Source organism: Hyperolius riggenbachi, chromosome 3 (assembly GCF_040937935.1).
Source record: "Hyperolius riggenbachi isolate aHypRig1 chromosome 3, aHypRig1.pri, whole genome shotgun sequence".
Lineage (NCBI taxonomy): Eukaryota > Metazoa > Chordata > Amphibia > Anura > Hyperoliidae > Hyperolius > Hyperolius riggenbachi.
This window is the reverse complement of record NC_090648.1, coordinates 338281207-338294510: the sequence shown is the minus strand read 5'-3', so window position 1 is coordinate 338294510 and position 13304 is coordinate 338281207. Positions and strand designations below refer to the sequence as shown.

At 44.1% G+C, this 13304-nt stretch overlaps 1 protein-coding gene across 1 annotated transcript in view; it reads right to left on the bottom strand.

Annotated features, from left to right (window-relative positions):
• The window catches only part of LTA4H (leukotriene A4 hydrolase), a 60440-nt gene that overhangs the window by 29417 nt on the left and 17719 nt on the right, over positions 1–13304 (bottom strand). Inside the window, exons 3-6 of the mRNA XM_068276906.1 lie at positions 11819–11939; positions 6163–6231; positions 5921–6025; positions 1601–1653 (exon numbers count right to left, since the gene is read on the bottom strand). Coding sequence (XP_068133007.1) covers positions 1601–1653; positions 5921–6025; positions 6163–6231; positions 11819–11939 — 348 coding nt within the window. The remainder of the gene's footprint in view (positions 1–1600; positions 1654–5920; positions 6026–6162; positions 6232–11818; positions 11940–13304) is intronic.

The following is a 13304-nucleotide window of genomic DNA, read 5'->3' as shown; positions in this document are numbered from 1 at the left end:
GAGTGCAGACGGCTGCTGGTGGGGGACAAGGGCATGGAGTGAGCGATCAGGTGAGTAATTATTCACCTGATCGCTCACTCTATGCCCTTGTCCCCCGCCAGCCGCACACCGACCGCTGCTCCGGCCATACATAGCGCAGAGGATGAGGGCCCATGTGGAGGGAGGGAGGAATGATGTCGGCCTCCCTCCCCACTGCTTCCCGGGGGCCAAATTTCCAAATAATGTACCTAGCACGTTGTTAGCAGTTCAACTACTTCCCTGCCAAAGCATACCTAGTACATGCTTGGCAGGGAAGGGGTTAAATGTTCAGTACTAAAAATAGTTCCATCAGCAAATTATCCAGCACATAAGAAAAGTTGTACTGCCTCTAAAGAGGACCAGCAATTGCAGAAATATACATGCTACCACTGCTGCATTTATTGTAAAAAAAAAACAAAAAAAAAAACCTGCTACCTCTCATGAAGGTATGCTGCAGCAGTGCCTTGCTCTGCTATTTTCACAGGACCCGATTTGAGCATAGGGACCATTCCTTAGACATAGTGTACAGAGGAGCTCCACACATCACTCAGCTCACTGCGCTGAAATTGCATTCTGCATCTTTTTTGGGAATAATTAGTATTTATGTTATTACAGCTGCATACATGACCTGTCCTGAGTCGGTTAGCAAATCTTAATACATCAACCCCTAATCTCTTTGTAAGAAAAAAGAAGAGTAAGGATAGGGAGTCTCTGTCTGAAGACTTATCTTGTTACAGGATGTTTCTACAGCCTGGAGCAGTTTTCCAGAAATTATTTATAAGTTTTTATTTTCACAATCACGGTGCAATGCAACAGAAGCACAGCAATGCAAAACCTCATACGGCAATATAAAACCTATACGTCATTCACAGTAAGGCCCCGAATACACTTAATCAGTTGCTCTCAGTTATAACTGAAAGGACAACTGATTTTCAAAGGAATGCCCATGGTTTCATATGGCACCTTTCACACAACGCGTTTTAACTGAAAATCTTTTTCACAATGCACTGCTATGGAGAAGAAAAAAAAAAAAGCGCGTACTAACTGATTAAGTGTAAACGGGGCCTCAGTGTGGTGCGATCTAACCAGGGCCAGATTTACCATAAGGCACAAGCCTACAGACGCTTTTTATTAACACAAGCTGCTCCCCTCCCCCCAATTCCCCCCTCCCTGTGTGCAGTCTGCAGAGCCAAAGCGCCCTGCCGGGTATCAGAGGCAGAGCCCGGCCCCATGTCACTCACCCCTAATCACAGTATTAGGCTGCCCATCAGGTCTTCCACTCCCTACTGCAACAGTAGGTGTCGTTCTGCCCAGCGTTAGCCGCAGCGCCGGACCTCCCATGACACAGCCTGAAGCACATGCTTAAGGAGCGTCAACCTGGCAGCGACGAGTATGGCCGGATTGCTGCGCCAGGAGGGCTTGGGCTTCTGGCTCCCTGGAGAACAGTCTCCCATGTAACACCTGCGGCTGCCATCCGTACATGATCTGGAGACTACCGTGCACAGGAAAGAGGCAGAGCTGCTCTGTTGTGTACTGCCCTGAGCTCCTCTAAACAGGCTATTATTTGCAAAATTGCAGTTACCTTCCCTCCAAAGCTCCAACAACTAGGGCAATCAAGTAGCTTGGTATCGGGACCTAATGTAAAAAGAAACAGTGTCAGTTATAATACGTTTGTTAATTAACTTTGGTCTATTACATTAAAGAGAGCCTGTAACAATTCATAGCAAAACACACAAAAAATAATCAAATTTTATGCTGTATATTGGTATGCAGTCCCGCCCTCCCAGTGATGTTAAGCCTAGACTATGATATAAAACAATGGATGACACGCACACCTTGTAAATTCAATGCAAAAAAGTGTATATTAAAGTAGCTGAACAAGTCACTCACAAAGAGTGTAAAAGATCTGTACAAAATACACATACAAACATCAAATATACAACCAGAATCATGACACATGGAAATATATAACAGTGGCACTATACATAAAGTATAACTGTTGCTGTATATCGCTCAGAGCAGATGAATGCCTAGGTCCAGAAATACTGGCTGCCAGAAAGTTCATAGAACATGAGACCATAGCATAACAGATGGAATACAGAACAATCATAGTGGCTGAAGGAGACACCGCTATATTAGGCCCGGTTCACATTAGCGTTCCAGGTCCGGCTTCCCCGGACCCGGAATGCTCCGTACACAGCGGATGGTGAATGGATACATTGTTAATCAATGTATCCATTCACACTCGTGCGCCGTCCGGATGCGGATCTGATCCGGGAACGCAGCTCCGGGACGGTCCTGCTTTTTTTCCAACATGCGCAATTTTTCGGTCCGTCCCGGTGCGGCTGCGGACCCGGGCCGGATCCTGACCGGAACATGCGGCCCATGCTGTGCAATGAGAAACGGATGTTTCTCATCACACTGGCAATAGGACCGGATGCTTCCAGCACCGGTCCTATGCCACTTGGGGGGCCCGGACTACACGCCGGTATCCCCAATGCTTGCGGTGCCTTTCTGGCACTGCAAAGTATCTAGTTCCGGCTACTTTATTGTAGCCGGAACTGATACATTCCTGATCCGCAACTTGTGCCGCCTTGTGGCCACCGCAGAGACCCGTACGGTCTCTTTGCGGCCCCCGGACCCGGACACTTGCGGACTCGAACCGCAAGTGTGAATGGGGCCTTACCCAAACGGCGCGGCGTTTTGGAACAAAGTTCCTTTGTCAATTGGATTTAGCAGGAAGCAAACTTAGGCTGTCAGCAGTGCGGCAGTGTCCTGAACACTGCTGACAGCCTAAGTTTGCTTCCTGCTAAATCCCATTGACGAAGGAACTTTGTTCCGAAACGCCGCACCGTTTGGGTAATATAGCGGTGTCTCCTTCAGCCACTATGATTGTTCTGTATTCATCTGTTATGCTATGGTCTCATGTTCTATGAACTTTCTGGCAGCCAGTATTTCTGGACCTAGGCATTCATCTGCTCTGAGCGATAAACAGCAACAGTTATACTTTATGTATAGTGCCACTGTTATATATTTCCATGTGTCATGATTCTGGTTGTATATTTGATGTTTGTATGTGTATTTTGTACAGATCGTTTACACTCTTTGTGAGTGACTTGTTCAGCTACTTAAATATACACTTTTTTGCATTGAATTTACAAGGTGTGCGTGTCATCCATTGTTTTATATTTGGGGATATCATTTTAGACACAGCACCCATGCTGTTAAAATATTGATGCTGATAGATATATGTGGGTGTGCATCCTCATTCTTGTCTTTTTTTAAGCCTAGACTATGATGTCATGCAACCCTCTGTCCAAGAGCACTGTGGGAGCTCAATTGACTTTACTGATGTAAAAAGTAAATAAATCATCATACAATGCTGCATCTTGCCAGCAGTAAAGATGCCAGTATCACTGAAAAATATCTGGGTATAATTTTGCAATGGGCAAACATTAACTAAATAATTTATTGTAAAAAAAAAAAAAAGAAATGTTATTCATTAAGTTATAGTCAGTAGAGTTCGGCCCGGTTGACATTAGTGTTAAAAAATGGTCAGTTCCCAGATCAGAAGGGAATGGATGCTAATGGACCCAATGTGAACCTATGGATCCGTTCACATCCATCTGTTTGAACAGATTAGTTCTGTATCAGCAGTCAAGTCAGCACCATCCAGTAGTAATAAAGCTCTTTTATTGATAAAAGGACATAGCAAGCATTACAGCAGCGCTGTTTCGGTCCGCAGACCTTTCTCAAGCTGTATCAGGCATATAGATACAGCTTGAGAAAGGTTCGCTGTAATGCTTGCTATGTCCTTTTATCAATAAAAGAGCTTTATTACTACTGGATGGTGCTGACTTGACTGCTGATACAAGACGTTGCAGTGTCGGAGTATGCAGAGACACTGCGGGTCCTAGCACATCCTCCTTTTTTCCTTCCATGGGTGCTTGCTTCACACTGCTTTACTTTTGAACAGATCACTTCCCCACGATTCGCTGAACAGACCGCAAGTTTCCTCCTGCAGCAATTTTTCCGGACCACTGAGCCCAGCAGAACGGAAACAGATCCCGAAGCACTGCGTTGAAGGCAATGAGAAAACTGAATGTTTCTTATGGGCCGTTCTAGACAGAAAAAATTCACTGAGGGGGGAACGGAACGAAAGCAGCTGAACGGCAGTGGTGTGAAAACAGATCTGATTGAACGTTAATCAGATCAGTTTTCATGCATCCGTTTTCCACTAAACTGCCAGTGTGAACCGGAGCCTTCCTATTTAAGCCATGTGCTACAATCCTTGATATGGTAACTACAGTCAATGATAAAACTAAAACATAAATCTTTTAAAAATGTTCTTAGATATAGAGATTTATCTACGGCCATGCTCAAGTCCAAGCAGACGATTACATGCAATAATTTTAGTTAAAACCTGACATTTTCTGAATATTGCTGTTGACAGGTATGTAGGCATGGTCAATGAGATGCAAATAATTCCAAGGTGATGCAGATTATATGCCAATTTTCTTGAAAATGGGCTAATGTAATAAAGCACTGCAAAAAATGATCTGTCCATTTTCAAGCTGCATTAAATTTGCATAAAATCGGCTTAAAGGGAAGGTTCAGGGAGGGGATTAAAAAAATAAAAATAAATTTCCACTTACCTGGGGCTTCCTCCAGCCCGTGGCAGGCAGGAGGTGCCCTCGCCGCCGCTCCGCAGGCTCCCGGTGGTCTCCGGTGCCCGACCCGACCTGGCCAGGCCGGCGGCCAGGTCGGGCTCTTCTGCGCTCCATTTCCTGGCACTTCTGCGTCCCACGCCGGCGCGCTGACGTCATCGGACGTCCGCCGGGCTGTACTGCGCAGGCGCAGAAGTGCCAGGAAATGGAGCGCAGAAGAGCCCGACCTGGCCGCCGGCCTGGCCAGGTCGGGTCGGGCACCGGAGACCACCGGGAGCCTGCGGAGCAGCGGCGAGGGCACCTCCTGCCTGCCACGGGCTGGAGGAAGCCCCAGGTAAGTGGAAATTTATTTTTATTTTTTTAATCCCCTCCCTGAACCTTCCCTTTAAACTCAGAATTTTTGCCTCTCATTGACCACCCCTAGTGGAAAGCTACAGCCTTTGCAGCCCACAGATGGCTGGTCAGCCCCACCATTTGTGCTCTCAACTAGACTAAAGCACTTGCTTTGTTTCAGCCCTTCAAAAGTACCCCCAATTAGTTTCAACAGTGTGCAGGAAAACAAACGTTTGAAAACATTTTTTTGACTTTTGTTGGATAAAATACTCTGTATAATGACAATTATCTGGGGCACGGTTTGGAAGATTCTCACTGTAGAACATGTTCAGCTTCACTTTGCAACCCCTTTACCTCACTAGCCCTTGTAGAAGGGAAAGGATAAACTGACTAACTGCTAGGAGAAGAACAGAAAACAATCTTCAGTAAAGCTGGCCATACACTTATAGATTTCCACCCAATGTTCTAAAAAGATCGATTCCTTTCTGAGAAGAATCAGTTCAGATGGAATCGAATCCTACCACACACTGCACATCAATTTTCAATTGATTTCAGCAGGGAATCTATCAAGAATAGATTGAACTGCAGAGTTGCACAGTTGGATGCAGTGCAAAACTATAGGCCATCGATCTGCCAATGCTCTTGCCCCACCCCCAATTGTTTTACATTTCAATCGATTTTTAGTCAAAATTTATCAATCTGCCATTTTGGCAAAACGATTCCCAGCAGATCAAATCTGCAAGGAATCGATTGAGAAAAATCGATGAGTGTAGGGGCACCTTTAGACACAACATATAAAATTGTTACGGTAATTCAGGCATGAGTATCACTGAGTGCAATTTTCCTATCACACCACTTTCTAAAAAAAGAAGCTCCTAATAAAATGGTGCAGAGATACATACATCTTGCTTGAAGCGATAGATGGTGTTCTTGCAGTCTTTTGGATCAGGGAAGTTGCCATCGTTAACAGCGCTCATCAGTGCTATTAATTCTTTAGGAACAGAAACCTAATGCAACATAAAAATGTGGTCAGATCTTACCACAGAATAAAATGATAAACACAGCTGCAAAACAGGACTATCAAAGTTACCAGATGGCATGTTTAAACTACTTTCCAAATGTACATTTGGATTTGGCAACAAACCTGGCAGTAGTAGGTACATTTCACTGAAGGTGTGTCTTGACAAGGAATAATACTTCTGCAGTGTGTGGCCTAAAAATACAGAAGACAGACTAATAATTATACAATCTAATCAAGAACAATGGTTAGTGATATCTATTATTTCACATGTAGCTATACATGTCATTTACAATAAATAAACCATATACAGTATTTAAAAAGCCATTTGCAACCCTCTAAATGTAGACTCTAAAATGGCTCTCACATTGAGGTATTACACTGCTGGGGTAGCTCTTTGTCATGATAGTTACATCATTTCTCTGCTCTATACCCCAATTCTGTGTCAGAGTGGAACAATACATTCAAAGGGGTTTATTTTAAGTTTCTTCCTTTGCTTATAACTTTTACATTACAAACAATTTTTTCCCACTTTTAACTATCAACTAAAAACATACAACAGGAATGGAGTTTGATGGGACTGAGGCAGAACCTAGAGGGGGCTAATCAAATTCAAGAGTTGTCAATAAATGAGCCGTCAGCTAAATAATGAATCAAGCTGTTGGTTAATTCATTGCCAGCTCCAATACCAGACTAGCCCCAATAAAGCTTTGGTTCACTCTACAGAAAATACCGTAAGTTTTCATTTTACTGGAATGCTCTGATTAACACACCTAACAATAGGTTTTTATAACTGGCAGTTTTATCGCAGCATGATGTATCACATTCTGATCCCTATCCAAAGGATAATGGACTTCATCTGCAAACTAGAATCCATATGGCTTATTCATTATGAGTGGAAAAACTGAAGTAGCCTAATTTACCTATTGATTTACCACAAGCTGGATAAATGACCAGGATATATGGCCACTCCGTGTCCTCACTATGAGCTAATCCACACCTACAATTACTACATAGTTAAAGGAATACTGTAGCGGAGGTCGGGGGAAAATGAGTTGAACTTACCCGGGGCTTCTAACGGTCCCCCGCAGACATCCTGTGCCCGCGCAGCCACTCACCGATGCTCCGGCCCCGTCTCCGGTTCACTTCTGGAATTTCAGACTTTAAAGTCTGAAAACCACTGCGCCAGAGTTGCCGTGTCCTCGCTGATGTCACCTGGAGTGTACTACGCAGGTACAGACCATACTGGGCCTGTGCAGTACGCTCCTGGTGACATCAGCGGGAGCGAGGACACGGCAACGCAGGCACAGTGGTTTTCAGACTTAAATTCCAGAAGTGAACCGGAGGCGGGGCCAGAGCATTGGTGAGTGGCTGCGCGGGCTCAGGATGTCTGCAGGGGACCATTAGAAGCCCCGGGTAAGTTCAACTCATTTTCCCCCGACCCCCTACAGTATTCCTTTAAGTTACAGGCCAGCTGGGGGTTCATCATCATTGTTTTGCTGTAAAAGACAAATGAATGGATCTATGAAATCAAATGATGGTGGTGGTAAACCGAGCAACTAAACTATTGTACGTAATATCTGGCAGCCAGTTGCCATTTGCATAGATGGGTAAGCCATTCCTAAAGATCTCCATCTACCCAGGAATGCCAAGATGTTCCACAAGAATGAATGACAGCTGGTAAACTGCACTGCTGTCAACGCTCTTTGTTAAGTAAGGCTACGTTTCCACTGTAGCGTTACATTTTCGCCTGCAAAAAATCGTATAAGATTTTTCTGATTGGAGAAAATTCGCATGTAAATTTGTACACGTTTTTATGCAAATTTTCGTACGAGAAAATTCACATTAGTTAAATATGCATAATCTGCCTAGTAAAAGCTTAGTCATGACTGCTGACAACTTCCTGTAACCATGGATCTAATGCGAATTTTCGGACAAATTTGCATGGCCTATAAAAAGCATTGTACGCGAATCGTACGCGATGTCCGAAAAAATGATACAGGACCTCAGATTTTTTCACGCGTCCGAACGCTAACGAAAATTCGCATTGAATGGAAACAACCCCATTCACCACCATTAGTTGCAAAATCAATGCAAATTTTCTGAGAGAAAAATCGGACACAAAACGCACAAGTGGAAACCTAGCCTTAGCCCTATTTTTTTCCTCTTCTCAAATGATGAAACTTTATTTCATTTCTGAAAACAATGAAAGGAGTACTGTAAGGGGGGGAAGAGTTGAACTTACCTAGGGCTTCTAATGGTCCCCCGCAGACTCACCCATGCTCCGGTCCCCGCCTCTGGTTTACTTCTGGAATTTCCGACTTTAAAGTCTGAAAACCACTGCGCCTGCGCGGTTGTGCCCTCGCTCCCAACAACGTCACCAGGAGTGTATTGCGCAGGCACAGTAAGTCTGCGCCTGTGCAGTACGCTCCTGGTGACATCAGCGGCAGTGAGGACACGGCCGCGCAGGCACAGTTGTTTTACGACTTTAAAGTTGGAAATTCCAGAAGTGAAGAGGAGGCGGGGACCGGAGCATCGGTGAGTGGCTGCGCAGGCACAGGATGTCTGCGGGGGACCATTAGAAGCCCCGGGTAAGTTCAACTCTTTTTTCCCCTACCCCCCTACAGCAGTCCTTTAACTGTTAAAAAATACTTCTCAGTGCCTGAAAGAATGCACATGAATATACAGATTTCTGTGCATGGTGCAGATATCACAAAAAAGATGGCACTTCCCATGTAGGCCAAAAAAAAAAAAAAAAACAATAAAGAAAGAAAAAAATTCATAACAGACAGCAAAAATACCTGTTGCACGGTAGTAATAGTGTGGGCATACTGACCTAAACATGCCTGTTACCCCAAGGTGTAGATGGTGTACATTTTTTAGTAAAATTACAAAACAGGTTATAGGTTAAATGACAAAAGTGACTACATCTGATGGAAAAATGTGCCACATATAAAATATTGGATTTTGAAATTTTCAGCATCTTTAAAATACTGTATCGTGTAGTATAAAGTAATATATCATGTAGACCTTTGTATCCAACTAGTTAATGTCTGTATTCGTTTTCTACAGTACAGTACAGTGAAATACTCATCGCTACCCAATACAAAAGTATTTTATAACCACTAGAGGTCACTACTTGTACAGCCAGATAAGGACATATCTCTGGTAGAACATATAGGATACAAACATAGTGACAACTGTCAATGAATAACGTACAGAGATCTCCGGGATTACCCTCCTATGCAGAACCTTTACCCCTCTTCCTAAACAATCCTGTATCCATTTAGGATTCACATCTATGAATCTACATCTTGGATAAGTGCAGACAAGTAAGCTGTCTTCTATCATCTCAGGCTCTGATATAAAATGCTTGGTTGAGGGGAAGCCTAATCTGGTAAACTATACAATGTTTGGTGGAGGGGAAGCCTAATCTGGTAATATATAAAATGCTTGGTGGAGGGGAACTACTTATATCATACGGTTAAGCGCTCAACATTCAGCATAGATTAAACCGGCGTGTGTGTGCGTGTGTGTGTGTGTGTGTGTGTATATCTTGAAGTCCATTTATCAGCATAAAACTCCAGAATTCTTCATTGCTAGTGTGCCTCCATTCACAAACTAATCAGAGTGCGCTCACCAGATCTCGAGGCTAATCTTATACAGATCAGCAGACTCACATGTGGCCCAGCCAGCAATATGTTTCTTCTTTTAGCGTTCTTAGTTCCTCCGTGAACCTCAGACAGGGATAGAAATCACAAAACGCAATAGTGCAATATGTCTGATTACGATCACACCTCCAGTGCTCCCACACACTTCCAACCTCTAGTGTGAACCAGTACCATAGAACGAGCAGCACAAATCATATTAGAGTACAGGATTGCGCTCACCAGAAGTCCAGGCTAATCTGTATAGATCAGCAACTGCGCATGTGGCCCAGCCAGTATAGTCTCCTTCCGGCTTACTTCAACGCTGCAGCAGTCTCATATAATGATAAGTCATGCAGAGAAAAAACACAATAGTGCAATATCTTCGGTTATAATTCCACCTCCAGTGCTCCCACACACTTCCAACCGCTAGTGTGAACCACCACCATAGGGTAGATAGGATGCAGCTTAATATACAAGCCTCTCACCTAGACTCCAGGCTGACCCAGCACAGACCAGCTATTGCGTTTATGGAACCAATTCAGAACCTGCTATCCTCAGCATGTACACAGCTTTCAGCCTGTTACAACAAGGGAGTCCAAGATGTTTCAACCAACACTCTGCTTCTTCAGTGTCAATCCCTCCTTCAGCCGGAGACACCGGCAGATCACAATTCCCGTGATGAAAACCCAGAGTTGTCCCCCTTAACTATGTTAAGTATGAAAAAGGTGGATAGGGAAATCCAGTAACGTGTTTGGATGCCACATGTAAACAGCCAACAGTAGTACAGATAAGTCCAAAAGAATCAAGAGTAGCTGGCACTCAATTCTCCTGGCAAATGACGCTTGTGTACAGCCTGTCGGCCGGCTGATAGGGCTGTTTTTGTCCGATCCGCCGAGCGGATCCGCCTAGCGGATAAGTCAAAACCAGCATTATCAGCCGGCCGACAGAATGTACACACGTACATACAATACACACGGCCGGTCTGATGACTGGTAGCTTGCTTGTGTCAGTCCAACGTGTGTACACACCTTTAAGGTTCATACACACCTACCAACTATCTGCCAAACGTGTCTGTTAAGCCCCATTCACACGCTCAACAGCGGTTCATACACACCTACCAACTATCTGTCCAACTGTCTACCAAGTTTGTCTGGTAAGCCCCATACAACATTTGTTGTGAAACAAGTTGAAACAACTAAAAAAAGTATTTTGCTATTGTTCAAACAGCTGACAAGACTGAAAATAAGTCAAGCAAACTGTTGGATTGACTTCTTATCAGTCTTATCAGCTTTTTGAACAATAGCAAAAACACTTTTTTTTAGTTGTTTCAACTTGTTTCACAACAAAAGCTGTTTGACAATTGTGCTGCATAAGAGACCGCTGTTAAACATGTGAATGGGGTTTAATGCTGGGAATACACGGCTCGATTCTGAGCCATTTAGATGGCTCGATACATAATTTCCGACACGTCCAATCTCCCGCCCGATCGGTTCGCCACTCGATTCTGCATTGAGGACATTGGAAAAAGATAAGAAAAAATGAGCGGAAGATAAGAGAATCGCCTGCAGAATCAAGCGAGCGGGAGAATGGAGTGGTAAAATCGAGCCGTGTATGCCCAGCATAACAGACAAGTTTGGCAGATAGTTGGACTGATAGTTGGTAGGTTTGTATGAACCTTATACAAAACACACTGTGGGTGATCAGCCTGATGGCTGTTTCATGGGTCTACCCCCTTTGTCAAAGTAATTAATTACCATATCTATTGGCCTCTGGGAAGCAGGGCTCTGCTCTCTTGGATAATTAACAATAGGGCGGAAGCTGAGGCCTCACCCCTCAGATTGGTCCACTTTAATTAAAAGACACAAAAGCATTAGGCTACTCATTAGTGTTAACTCCTTTACATGCATATGCTGGAGAGTGACAAGAATGAAACAGGTAACTCCAGTATGATTTGGTACAGTTTAAGGCATTCTTGATGCAAGTTAATTTTATGTAATGAATGAGAACACATACAGCTCAATGCAAGAGATGCACCACTCACCCAAAGAAAAATACACCAAAACCTATTAAAAAGAATTACATGGACATTTTCAGTATGAGTACATATACAGTGGAGTGAAAAGGTGCTTTACCTGGCACTGGCTGAAGAGGTAAGGGTGCGTCTTCCCTGCAGTCTGCTCTGGTTTGAGCCATTGAAGAGCTGAAGATTTTGGGGAGGATTCTGAACACACTTCCACTATTGCTTCCTGCCCTCTGTGTAAAGACAAGAACAGCTTACAATTGTAGAAAAACTAAGGGCCTACTTAAAAAAAAAAAAAAACAGGTAAAAACACTAACGATACTAATCAGATCGATTAGTAGTTTGAAAAGGTACTTTAGCTCACTAGAGGTGGTTTATGACAGGGCTGGGCAAACTATGGCCGGTGGTTTGAATCTAGCCCACCGATAGAGGGTCAGATTACTCTCCTTTCCTTACTCCCTGCAAAGCTGCATGCAGTGCGTAATGAGAACTTTAACTCAACCAATCACACTTTCCAGCAGCAATCTCCTCGGCCATAGAGGCGTTGTGACCCACTGTCAGTATGTGTCAGTATGTGTCAGCGTGTCACATGATGCCCCCATAGCCATGGAGATCGCCGCTGGGAAGATGCGATTGGGTGAGTTAAACCTATCATGGCGCTCTAGCTGACCTGTTGAGCATTTCGGTGTGGATGCCTTTTGTGTAAAAGTTGTATTATACCTTACGTTATTACTGCACTGCAACATGCATAGTGTGAACACACACAAATACTTTTACTTTAGCTCTTCATACTGCTATGGTTAATGGCAGATATAATTTCAAACTATTTACTTGGTATCAACAAAATCAAATGTTCCATTTTCTCCACAATGCTATCAATAGATGTTACAGCTGGGAGTGTTAGAGCTCCCTGCCCTGCAAAAAGCAACAATTGTTTCTGTAGTCTACATCCAACTAGGTAATCAATCATGCAGGAAGAGGCTATGCCAGACAGTATGGGATGAGAGATAGCGCAGCACAGTCCCCGGTAAACAAACGAGGTAGGGACTGTAGGTTTGTTCTTAACCTGAATCCGTTCTTAAGTCTGAACACTGTTCCATCTCTGTCCCCTGTGCCTCCAAAGTCCCCCTCTGTGTCATCTCTGTCCCCTCTGTGTCTTCTTGGTCTCCCTTGTGCCACCTTGTGTCTCCCTGGTGCCCCGCTATGCCTCCCCACTGTGCGTCTTGTGCTGCTCAAGCCGCAACATCTCACCTGTTCCATGGCGGCCCGCTTCAATCAGCAACGTCCTCTCTCCATTCATGGTTCCCCTAGTGGCTTTTCTTTCGTCGCATAATGATGCAATCAGGGGGAGCTGCAGCGGCTCATCTTGACTGCGTCATTACGTGACGCAAGGGAAACCGCTAGGGTGAACCATGAATGGAGAAAGGACGTCGCTAATTGACTGGAATAGGTGAGAGACATATTGTGGCTTCCACTGCGCCTACTCTGCTAAGTACCCGAGGTCATTGCGGTGGATCAGCGGGCTTTCGTATCAGCGGGTACTAGAAAAAAAATGATACAAGTTGAGCTTATTAGAGTTCATTTTGAAAATTCAAAAC